Below are 13,343 nucleotides of genomic sequence, written 5' to 3'. Positions count from 1 at the left end.
TTACTCTGTTACTAAAAGGTATTCCGTCAATGTATGCTTATCCATAAACCACTATGTTGTCCTTGGTAACCCCAGTCATTTAAAGTTTGTAAGAATTTAAACATATTTGTTTCTGTGTGCAATTATTTAAGAGAAATATTCAAAAGCTCACCAAACCTTAATGTTTAAATGTACCAAGAAGTCTTCTCTGCGTAAAAATTCCTGTTTATTAAACAGTGATACGAGAAGAACTTATTTACATTTCAAGCACTACCAACATACATCATTTATGACAAAAAAGGCAAGCACTCCATAAGAAATGCTCAATCACTGTCAATCACAAACACTAAAATATACATAAACCAAAGCAAGCCATGTGAACTGTATTAAACTCAGCTAAACACAGAATTACCAACAGAACAAACAAAAAAACAAATAATTATCAGTGACTCGGAGACCTATTTACACGATACACAAAATAACTTGGAAAGGTGTAACCATGGTTACCCAATAGCCTAAATTCAGTGCTTTTTAAATTTGCATTTATTTAAACATGTGCAAACGATGTCCTTACAAAATTTAAATGTTTCAAAAGTTGTCAAAGCTTATCTTTGTTATCTGATCATTGATCAAAACAGTTTCAACTATAAATTAGCTGTCTTTAAAATTATACAGGGACCAACTTAATGAAACCATGATAAAAATGTCAAACAATTTTTTCCGATTTTTCAGCAAACTGTTATTTTTCACCACCACTGATTAACAATTGAAAAAACTCAACTATACACAATAAATCCCATAACAGTTAAATAATATTAAAACATGCTTTGACATAAAGACTTTTCTTAGACTCACTCTGTTGCATGGAACTACCCTCACTTCTTCAAATTAGCTCCTAAAGCAGAAATGCTAAGAGCTATTTCAGTTTATAGGTGATTTTCACTGACAATTACCATTTGAATAGTTTAATTTTTAATGGTACAGTTAGTCCTAATATCTTCTATTTTGTTTCATGAGCTACAGGAATAAAACATTATTTTGTAGTTCACTGGCTCCCACACTTAAGATGTAATGTTCAGTGTGTATTTCATTATGTAGATGAGCAATGGATGTTGTTTGACATGATTTAAATGGGTCAACAGTATTTTCCTAGTCACATTAATCATTCAGACAGCTAGAATTTTTTTTAAAAGGCCTCGAGAACTAAAACTAGAGAATCTATTCACACAAATGACACTCACCACTGGTGGGTTATCTAGGATGTGGTTAAGGAGAAGGAAGAGTTACAGACTTTGAACACATGTTTCATTATTTGTTTGGAAACCACTTCAAGACCCTAGCTCTATTTTCAGAATCCAAGTGAACACCCACAGGGACAGATTTCTGAGATACCAAACTGTAATTTAAAAAAAAGAGAGAGAGAGAAAGCACTAGATGGAAAGCTATGAAAACTTTTTCATTCGAGAATAAAGAATAAAATTTGGAGAGCCCAGTTGCAAATGAGAAGGGGCCCCAACAATATGACCAGGCATATAGTGTCTATAAAACAACAATACAACAATGGGAGAGAGGAGGAATGGATTGGGAGTTGGGATTGGCACACACACACTCTTAGATGTGGAATGGATGGTCAATGAGGACCTGCTATACAGCACAGAGAACTCCACTCAATATTCTGTGATAACCTATATGTGAAAAGAATCTGAAAAAGAATGGGTATGTGTGTAAATAGATATCACTTTGCTGTACAGCAGAAATTAACATTGTTAAAAAGCTATACTCAATAAAATGTTTTAAAAATGGAAAAAAATGTATATGTAGGAACATACATGAGGGCATGACACTCACTCTGGACAACCACCATGTCCTCACCTGCTGATGCTCCGAAGAAGTGAAGATGAGAAGGAGAAAAAGCAAAAGCGGACCAGGCCTTTAGAAACAGCTGCAAATCACCTCGCTCTAGCTCTGACTCAAAAGGAAGAATTTGATAAGGAACATGGAAAGTGACAGACGTGAAGTGATGAAGAGCGTTTCCACAGGTTCCTCTTTTCATCATCATGACCTCTCCACGAAGTGTGATATGCGATGATTTGGTCTACATGGCCAGGCGATGTGCCTGGAGACTACCCTGGACAACCGTCCTACCACTTTGTCCCATAGATGGTTATGATGCTTTCTAGTAAAAATTAGATGCTTTCTAGTAAAAGTATGCAAGCAACATGCAGTCACTTCCCTCCCACTGGAAGCTCTTCAGTGGCTCTTTGACAGCTGTGAAGAAGACAGTGTCCAGCATTAACTTTTTCTTTCTGAACCCACTTCTCAAGGGTCATCCTCCCAAATGGATGTGCTCCTACCTCTCCTGAAACCACACAGAATGAGTCACAGTTCGTGGGACACCATGTTTCGTTTTGTTGTTTCCTGATTATGAAACTGGTACATGGCTGGTATATAATATTTTTGTAACAACACTGAGAAAGCATAAACAGTATGAAGTAAAAAACAGTAAAAAGCTTCCTCAAATGATTGCTGTTAATACTCAGCAAACACTTTTAGACATTTCTCTATGTACCCATTAATATATTGTCATTATAGTGTTTTTGTTTGTTTTTTGTTTTGTTTTGTTGTCTTTTAGGGCCACGCCCTTGGCATATGGAAGTTCCCAGGCTAGGGGTCGAACTGGAGCTGTAGCCACAGCAATGCAGGATTGGAACTGCATCTGCGACCTAAACCACAGTTCACAGCAACGCCAGATCTTTAACCCCCTGAGCCAAGCAAAGGATCAAACTCGCATCCTCATGGATACTAGTCAGACTCATTACTGCTAAGCCACAACGGGAACACCATGTTTTTATAGTATATTAATCTATCATATTTTATAAATATCCTGTTTGTACATGTAGTTTTTTTTTTTTTTTAGCTGCACCCTTGACATGTGGAAGTTCCCGGGCCAGGGACTGAATATGCACCATAGCTGTAACCAGAGCCACAGCAATGACAATGATAGATCCTTAACCCACTGAGCCACCAGGGACCTCCTGTACATGTAGTTTTATCAACTGTTATTTTGAAAGCAATTAATCTTGCTCCACATTATATATGGAAGATACTTGTGTTTAACAAAAAATATAGATCTATATAGTATTTTTAACCTCCTGAGTTTTATTACTGGTTTCATTTTTTTTTTTTGGCCACACCCACAGTATGTGGAAGTTCCCAGGGATCAAACCCATACGACAGCAGTGACAATGCCAGATCCTTAACCTGCTGAGCCACCAGGGAACTCTCTGGATTTATTTTTTAAGATTGCTATTGTGAATTAAAAACAATTATACAGTTGTGTGCTACCTTGTTTCAATTTTTTCAGTTTTCCATTTGCATTTCAACCTTGTTTAAAGTGTTTTCTGCCATTCGGTTGGTCTTACATTGAATTTATGGATTAGTCTAGGGAGACTATGACTCTCTAAACTATTTAATTGTCTTATTTAAGAGGTCTTACATTCACTGAAGTCTTCTTTAATATATATAATTAGTAGACATCTAATATATTCACACAAGTCCACATATTTATTGTGTATACTTGTATATTTTATATTCTGGTTGCTATTATAAATGGAATGTTTTCCATTACATTTTCTACCTAAATATAGGACAGTAATTTATTTTTGCATATTAAACTCGTTTCTCTTTAAAGAAACTTAAGTTTAAAAAGCTGAAGTATAATACTCCCGTGTTGTATTTTTATGCTTCTTAATACATCAAAAAACAAATCAAACATACATACAGACTCATACACTTTTTCCATTGGAAAGAAGTGAGTTGGGACTAACTAGGATTACCTATACTTTCCGTCCCTTTTTTTTTTTTCTTTTTTCTTTTTTCTTTTGTCTTTTTAGAGCTGCACTGGCATGTGGAGGTTCCCAGGCCAGGAGTCTAATCGGAGCTGTTATTGCCGGCCTACGCCACAGCCACAGCCACACGGGATCCTTAACCCATTGAGCAAGGCCAGGGATCGACCTGCATCCTCATGGATGCTAGTCAGATTCCTCGTGGATGCTAGTCAGATTCGTTTCTGCTGAGCCACAATGGGAAACTCAAACTTTCCTTTCTATCACTGCCAAGTCACCCTGCTCTTACCTCATCTCTCTCCCCAGTGTTATCCTCCCTCTTTCCAAATGTGAAAGTCTGAACTAGGTGACTAACAGGTGCTAGAAGTGCCAGCAAATTAAAGGCACCAAATAAGAAGTGCAGATTTTTTGGGAAAGGTTTGATATATAAAACACTTCCCCTCAAAGCAACCACCTAATCATGAGGGGTGTGGGGAGAGAATTAAAACTTTTAAACTTATAATTCTACATTATTTATCTAATTTTACAGCTTGGTCTTGTCTTTGTATTGAGTTATGTGTCTGAGTTGGGCTGGGGCAACCATAACCTTTACAGTGCTGGGGTTCCCATCTCAATTCAGCCCTCTTGCAACTGCCTACAGGCACAAGGCCTGAATGCACTGAGCAAACAGCACAATTATGAAACTCCCCCTCATCTCCTAACAGTGAAAGAGACCAAGAACTTTAAATAAATAGAAATTTAAAACGAATCTGCCACCTTTCTAAACAGGGTCTCTGTATAGCTCTAGGGTCCTCTCATATTCAGTGTGACTTCCCCCTGGGAAGAAAAAAATGTCTTAAAGTTATAGAAGGGGGGCCAGGGTGTGTGTGGGGGAAATCCTCTCTTTATTGTTTCCTTAGAGCAAATGCTCTCCTGATGTCTTTTCTTTCATGGGTTTTAGAATACTACTTCCAACTCCACCTGCAAGTGTGGAAAATCCCCTATGACATACAGTTGGCAGAAAAAAAATGACTGATTTTTTTCCCATTAAAAATATCTGATTCACAGCTAATAGCATGGTGGATTATAAACCCTTTTCTCTACTTTTACCTACATTTGAAAATTTCAATAACAGAAAATTTAAAGAGAATTTGATCTGGCACCAAAAAAAAAAAAAAAAAAAAGGCTTTCCTAAAGAATTCTAAGATGTGTGGGAAATGGATGCTCTTGATATATGAAAAAGCAAAGCATTCAAAAAGAGCATTGACCTACAGTTCTTTATTTTATTTTTTTATGGCCACACCTATGCCATATGGAGGTCCCTGGGCCAGGGGCCAAATTGGAACTACAGCTGCGACCTATACCACAGCTGCAGCACTGCCAGATCCTTAACCCACAGAGCAGGCCAGGGATCGAACCCAGAACCTTATGGTTCCTAGTCGGATTCATTAACCACTGTGCCACGACGGGAACTCCTATTCACATATTTCTTTATTTTATTTTATTTATTTATTTATTTATCTATTTATTTTTGTCTTTTTGCTATTTCTTGGGCCGCTCCCACGGCATATGGAGGTTCCCAGGCTAGGAGTCTAACCGGAGCTGCAGACGCCGGCTTACACCAGAGCCACAGCAACTCAGGATCTGAACTGCGTCTGCAACCTACACCACAGCTCACGGCAACGCCAGATCGTTAACCCAGTGAGCAAGGGCAGGGACCGAACCCGCAACCTCATGGTTCCTAGTCGGATTCGTTAACCACTGTGCCACGACGGGAACTCCCCTATTCACATATTTCTAATTTGCAATTCACAGCCTTGCATGCTTCTTGGCAGTAATGTTGGGGTTGAGTTTTAGCTGCTCATAAACTATGCAAGTAAAACTCCTAAAGAACATTATAGTGACACAAGCAGGCACCAGTTTGCAGCTTGTTACTGAGTACAGTGTGATGTAAGGTGCTAGCTTGGATCTGGAAATTGTCTGAGGCCAGGCCATCATGATGAGGTACAGAGAGGCAGGAAGTCTTCATAGAAGTTGAACACTGGAAGTGTTGGAAATACCCTACAGTGAGGGAAGTTCCATTTCTACCTTTGTGTCATAGACCCTCAGGCAGCAAGATTTTTTGCACAATGGTTTGGGGCCTTTCAGGTATATTTCAGGGATAATATAAAATAGGAAGGCTATAAAGACTGTAAAGGAGCAGCGGACTGACTTGGACAGAGTTTATACTTACAACTAATGTTTCATCATTACCAAATCTGCTCTGCTCTCAACTCCATTGCCATGACTAGATGACGCTGACCTCACTGGATAATCTGAAAGACTGGCAATCTTTGGGTTTGGTGATTGCTCACTTCAGAGCTCATAAATATTATGTAACTCTAGTCTTTTTGCCTCTAGCCAACCATCCTGACTGCAATTTTCGGCCACAAGTGGCAAACTGACATTGAGAATTTATGAGCTCTGCCATATTAGTAATGAACGTTTCCTTTTGAATTATTCTAGCCTGTAGCCTGCAGCAGATTATAATTATCATTCCTTTTGCCACACAAAGATCTACAAGTGGTTCAGGTAGCTACATCAATGTTTCAATGTTTTATGTAGGCAGGTAGCTAAAAGCCCATATACCACAAATGAAAAGCAGATGGATTTTTATATTGCTAGAATGTTTAAATATCTTAGCTAATTAAAGCTTGGTCCCTGTTACAGTGTGTCTACAGAAAAAAATTCCTTATCTTATGAGAGATGCTTTTCATTTTATTCTCGGACAAATGCATGTTGTGGTTTGCTTGAAGCAGAGTATTCAAGTAGTCAGTGATCCATACCATGGATAAAGTTAGTTCTACACCAAGACAAATATGTGGTCTTAGCTATTTGGAATGCATTTTCCTACATAAACTATGTGGCTAAGTTCTACGCTAGTCCATTTGCCCATAACATAACTGAAACACTACACATTTTCAATGAAAACAAAAAGCTATGGAACATTTCTGCTGCAAACATCTAATATTTTAGCTACATTATGGGTTTTCTGAGCTAGCCTGGGAATGTTGCTGTCATTTATACTGTGGCTTCTGGTGGGAAACATGTTCCACATGGAAATGAGGAAAAGTGAAAAGTCCACTCTAGAGTCTCCTACCTGTCATTCTCAGCCTCTTCCTCTCCAGCTCTCAGTAGAAAGCAGGTGGAGGCTGACTGGCCTTGAAAGTGAGAGAGAGGCCAAGTCTCATTCCTTCTATAAAAGCTGTACCAGCACCCACGTTTGGATCCTCAGTCTGCTTCAGCTTCTTCCAACTTCTAGAGCAAGCAGCTATAGCTCCGATTCGACCCCTAGCCTGGGAACTTGCACATGCCATGGGTGCACCCCAAAACACACACACACACACACACACACACACACACACACACACACACACACACACAGAGTTCATAACTTAGATGGAGCCAGTGGAACTGGATGTTCTATCTCTAGTTACAGCTCTGAGATTTACTAGCTGCCAACCTTTAGCAAGTTATTTAATCATTCTGTGACTCAATTCTTCATCTGTTGAAAAAAAAAGGGGGAAATAAAAAAATTGTGATGATAAAATGAGTTCATATGTATTAAGTACTTATGTATCATGTATTAAGTACTTATCAGTACGGCACCTGGCACACAGCGATCAAGAAGTTGAGCTATCACTCATTATAGGTTTATATCAATATGAATGAAAAACGTACATAAATGCTCTATTCTTTTTTAAAGCTACGTATATTTTTTTCTGGTCTCCAGAGAGTTGTGGTTAGGTAGGAAGGAAGAGGTAATTTAGCAAGTGGACATTAATGCTCAGAAACAGTTTCTATATCTCTAAAATACTCCTACACTCAAAAGGATGGTTCAACATATGCAAATCAATCAAGGTGATACACCACATCAACAAAAGAAAAGACAAAAATCACGTGATCATCTCAATAGATGCAGAAAAAGCATTTGATAAAATTCAACATCCATTCATGATAAAAACTCTCACCAAAGTGGGTATAGAAGGAATATCTCAACATGATAAAAGCTATTTACCACAAACCCACAGCTAGCATAACACTCAACAGTGAAAAATTAAAAGCCTTCCTGCTAAAATCTGGAACAAGACAAGGATGCCTACTCTCACTGCTTCTATTCAATATAGTATTGGAAGTCCTAGTCCTAACAATCAGATAAGAAAAAGAAATAAAAAGATATCCAAATTGAAAGGAAGAGGTAAACTGTCATTATATATAGATGATACGATACTCTATATAGAAAACCCTGAATACTCCACACAAAAACTATGAGAACTGATAAAAGAATTAAGCTAGGTAGCAAGATACAAGATTAACATACATACATTTGTTGCATTTCTTTATACTAACAATGAAATATCAGAAAGAGAATGTAAAAAAAAAAAAAATCCTTTTTAAAATTGTATCAGGGAGTTCCCTAGCAGTCTAGTGGTTAGGATTTGGCACTTTCACTTTTCCTAGCCTGGGAACTTCCATATGCCACAGATACGGCCCTAAAAAAAAAAAAAAAAAAAAAAAAAAAAAGATAAAATGAACTTAAAAAATAAAAAGATTATAAAATAAAATTGCATTAGAATAAAATACCTAGGCATAAACCTCACCAAGGAGGTGAATGACTTACATGCTAAGAACCATAAAATTTTAATAAAGGAAATTAAAGAGGATGCAAAGAAATGAAAAGATGTAATTCCCATTGTTGCTCAGTAGTAACAAACGCAACTAGTATCCAGGGGACTCAGGTTCAATCTCTGGCCCTGCTCAGTGAGTTAAGGATCCAGTGTTGCTGTGACTGTGGTGTAGTTTGAAGATACGGCTTAGATCTGGCATTGCTGTGGCTGTGGTGTAGGCCAGCAGCTGAAGCTCTTATTTGACCCCTAGTCTGAGAACTTCCATAGCCATGGGTAGAGTCCTAAAAAGACAAAAAAAAAAAAAAAAAAGGATAAAAGAAAGATATCCATGCACTTGAATTGGAAGAATATTGTTAAAATGGCAATACTACCCAAAGCAATGTACAGATTTAATGTGATCCCTATCAAATTATTCATGACATTTGACACAGAACTAGAACAAATAATCCTAAAATTAACATGGAACCAAAAGACCCTAGAATTGCCAAAGCTGGAGTTATAACCCCCCCAGACTTCAGATAATACTACAAAGATACAGTAATCAGAACAGTGTGGTATTGGCACAAAACTAGATATACAGATCAACAGAACAGAAGGGAGAGTCCAGAAATAAACCCACACACCTACAGTCAATTAATCTTGACAAAGGGGGGTAAGAATATACGGAGAAAAGACAGTCTCTTCAATAACTGGTGATGGGAAAGCTGGACTCACAGCACACACAAAAATAAACTCAAAATGGCTTAAAAATTTAAATATAAGACACCATAAAACTCCTAGAAGAGAACACAAGTAAAACATCATCTAACATAAATCACAGCAATACTTTCTTCGATCAGTCTCTCCTAAGGCAAAAGAAATAAATGTAAAATACTCCTATACACACACACACACCCCTCAAATAAAATCCAGATTTTGAAATTACAAGTACATATGAGTAACAGAAAACAGTAAACCTATTGATCCATGTTGTTTTACTAATCATACTTTAAAGAAAGCACTTTAAGATTTAATACAAGTATAGGTGAGGACGTGTGGCAACAAAAACACTCATATCCGGAGTTCCTGTCATGGCTCAGTGGTTAATGAATCTGACTACAAACCATGAGGTTTTGGGTTCGATTCCCCACCTTGCTCTGTGGGTTAAGGATCCGGCATTTTCGTGAGCTGTGGTGTAGGTCACAGACCCAGCTGGGATCCCAAGTTGCTGTGGTGCTGGTACAGGCCATTGGCTACAGCTCCAATTAGACCCCTAGCCTGAGAACCTCCATATGCCATGGTGCAGCCCTAGAAAAGACAAAAAGCCAAGAACCACCCCCCAGCCCCCTCCCCCAAAAAAAAACCCATTCATATCCTATTGGAGAGAGTGTCAACTGGTACAACCACACTGAAAAACTCTCAGTATGAAGTCACTAGTTCACTCCTAGGTATACACACAATAAAAGCACATACAGAGGTACAGAGGTGCACCAAAAGACATAGGCAAAAATGTCTGTAATAGAACAAAAGTGGAACTAACTCGAATGCCCATCACCAATAGTATGAATAAAATATGATAAATTCATAAAATGAAAGACGATACAGCAACCAAAATAAATGAACTATAGCTATAGACAACGATATGGATGGCTCTTTAAAGCATAAAATCAAGTCAAAGAAGCCAGACACACAGAAAAAGAGAATCTATGATTCTATTTATATAAAGTTCAAAAGCAGGCAAAATTAAATCACACTCTCGAAGGAGTCTATGCATGGGGGTAAAACTATGAACAAAGGCATGAGAATGAATACTATGGAAGTCAGAATTGTGATTACATGGCAAATGGAAGAGATTTGGATTTGGAAAGGCTATCAGAGTTTTCCTGAGGTACAGGCAATGGTCTGATTTTATTTTAAAACTGGCACAGTAATAATATAGCTATTTGCTTTATGATCACTCATTAAATTGCCCATTTATTTTACATATGTTTCTCTCTATATATTATACTTCACAATAAAGTGCTAGAAAGGAGGGAAGAAAGAAGGCAGGAAAAGAAGAAAGGAAGGAAGGTGGAAAGGAAAAAAAGGATGAGAGGAAAGGAGAGACAGTGGCAGAACCAGGAAATAAACCTCCAAAAGATAAGAAAGCATTCTATCAGATTTCTGTATCCTTTTTTTTTTTTTTCTTTTTACAGCTGCACCTGCGCCATGTGAAAGTTCCCGGGCTACGGCTGAATCTGAGCTGCCACTGCTGGCCTATGCCACAGCAGCAACGGATCCGAGCCACATCTGCGACTACTCCACAGCTTGTGGCTATGCCAGATCCTTAACTCACTGAGCTAGGCCAGAGATTGAACCCACATCCTCACAGACACTAGATGGGTACTTAACCCACTGAGCCACAATGGGAACTTTGGTTTCTGTACTGTATGATACAAGGAATTCAAAATATTTATTAATATGTTGAATTCAAGCAATTTGGGGGGGGGTGTCTTTTTAGGGCCACACCTGAGTATATGGAAGGTCCCAGGCTAGGGGTTGAATCGGAGCTGCTTTCAGCCTATGCCATAACTACAGCAACAACGGATCCCAGCTGCATCTGCAACCTACACCACAGCTCAGGGCAAAACCAGATCCTTAACCCACTAAGCAAGGCCAAGGATCAAACCTGCATCTTCAAGGATACTAGTTGGGTTCGTTACCACTGAGCCACGACAGGAACTACTAAGCAATTTTTTAAAATCATGGAAAATAGAAAAACAGAAATAATTCACAATTCTTAATATACAGTGGAAATTAATAGCTGTCTATATTGTATTTAATTGACTAGGTTATGAGAAACTTATATTTGAAAAAATTTAAATGAAGTCCTGTAATTACTATATTATTACATACTAGTTAATAAATATTCTAGATAGCCATGTAACTTTATTCTTATTCCAGAGCTTTTTAATTGATATATGGGACAACTAAACAGCTTGCTGAAGGAGAAAAAGCTACCAAATTTTCTTAGCAAGAAAACTGTATCCTTTCAGAAGCTTTATAAGAACAATACTAAAACAGCTGACATGTTTGTAGTAACTTACAAAATAAGTTCATACATGTTACTTAATTTGGTCCAACAACCTGTGTAAGGTAAAGTGGGAAAATATTCTTGTATATTTTACAGGCAAAAAACCCTTGAGATCTGAGGAGGTTAAGGGATTCGCCCAAGATCATAAAAGTTCCAAGTGGCAGATCTGGGTTTCAAACCTAAGTTTTTTCTTTTTAATTAATAGAAAATTAGAAACATGCAAAGGCAGACAAATTACTGTAACAAACTCCTATGTATCTCTCATTTAGCTTTAACAATTATCCATTTATGCTGATCTTGTTTAATCTCCAACCATCCTTCCTTCCCACTGAATTATTTGGAAGTCAATCCCAGATACCATATCATCTATAAATATTTCAGTATATATATATATGATAACTACTTTTAATGATTTAATCACATAATCTTATCACATCTAAAAAATGAATAGTAATTCCTTGATATCATTAAGTATTTGTAGTCTTCAAATAATCTTTTGTTATATATGACGTATATATACAATTACACATGATTTAATTTTTTATTAAATACATGGTTTATTAAAATAATATCCAAATACGGTCTACACATCGCATTTGACTGATACGTCTCTTATGCCTGCTTAACCAATTCCTCTTTTTTATTTTTTCTTCCATGTAATTTATTTGGTAAAGAAATGAATTTCTTTGTTCTTGGCATCTCCCCTCTTCTGGAATTCACGAGTTATATCTCAGTGGTGTCATTTAACCTATTTCTCTGTTCCTTATGTTTCCTATAGACTAATATTAAACCTAGGGACTTGTTTTGATTTAAATTCAGTTGTTTTTTTTCTTTTTCTTTTTCAGCTACACCCACACCATATGGAAGTTCCCGGGCCCAGGGACTGAATTTAAGCACTTACAGTCAGATCCTTAACCCAGTGCACCACAGCAGGAACTCCTCATTTAGGGTTTTTTGTTTTTTGTTGTTTTTTTTTTTTTTTGGCAAGAATATTTAAGGAGTAGTGGTGCCCTGACAGCTGTCTCTCTTTTTGTGATGTAACAGCTACTGATGGTCAGTGCCAAGATCCGTTAATTCATTAGGGATTTACCAATGGTAATATTCACCAGTTCTTCTTCATTCATTAACAGGAATATTTCTATAAAGAAAATCTTTCTTTTTATAAACTACGTATTTGGTCAACCTGAGGTTCAGTTCATAGAGGGAATTCTTTCCCTCTACTTAACCAGTTTTCAGAATAGCTAGTTAAAAACCTAGAGCTTTGAACAACAAATTCAGTGTTTTTTTTTATCAGAAATTAGATAAAATTTCTATCTAAAAGATTCTAATCTAGAAATGTCATCTATTTCTATGTAAATTATTTCTACATGAAAGATTGTGAGACAGTGAAACTTAATTGCACTTTGCAGTAAAAATAGTGATCAGAGTCCAGTAAAATAGAAACATTTTTATTAATTTTTATCATAAAGTAAAAATATTATTCACCCAGACTTAATAAATCACATATCTTCTCCATTCTTTTCTTCTCACGCTTTCATTTTGGGGGTGGGGTGGGGCTGGAAGATTAGAAGTAACAAGACTGCAATTTAAAGGGGGGGGGACCCAACTCCAAATGGATTTTCCTTTAAGAAAGAAACCCAAAACCAAAAGAAAACAGGTAAAATTAGCTATTGGAAATTATGGCCATGTGAATCAACCCTTGCTCCCCACATCTGGCAGCACTTAGCTCCCCGAGGGCACACTTGGTGCCCTAGGGCACCGTTACACATGTTTGACCAGCCGGGCAACAACAAAGGACACAGAGGCTATAAAAAGAGGCAG

At 37.4% G+C, this 13,343-nt stretch overlaps 1 protein-coding gene across 5 annotated transcripts in view; it reads right to left on the bottom strand.

The window, feature by feature from the left end:
* The window catches only part of METAP1D (methionyl aminopeptidase type 1D, mitochondrial), an 85,581-nt gene that overhangs the window by 31,564 nt on the left and 40,674 nt on the right, over positions 1 to 13,343 (bottom strand). Inside the window, exon 1 of one of the 5 annotated variants that reach the window (XM_021075526.1) lies at positions 6,943 to 6,964. The exons of 2 other annotated variants lie outside the window; for them this stretch is intronic. In XM_021075526.1, coding sequence (XP_020931185.1) covers positions 6,943 to 6,949 — 7 coding nt within the window. In that variant the 5' untranslated portion in view covers positions 6,950 to 6,964. Of the gene's footprint in view, positions 1 to 1,851; positions 2,264 to 6,942; positions 6,965 to 13,343 lie in introns of those variants that run through there. 2 more of the 5 variants (XM_003133473.4, XM_021075528.1) reach the window with 2 other exon arrangements.

This window comes from Sus scrofa, chromosome 15, assembly GCF_000003025.6.
Source record: "Sus scrofa isolate TJ Tabasco breed Duroc chromosome 15, Sscrofa11.1, whole genome shotgun sequence".
In the NCBI taxonomy this organism is placed as follows: domain Eukaryota; kingdom Metazoa; phylum Chordata; class Mammalia; order Artiodactyla; family Suidae; genus Sus; species Sus scrofa.
Note: the sequence above shows the minus strand (reverse complement) of the source record. Positions and strands in the feature narration are given on the sequence as shown.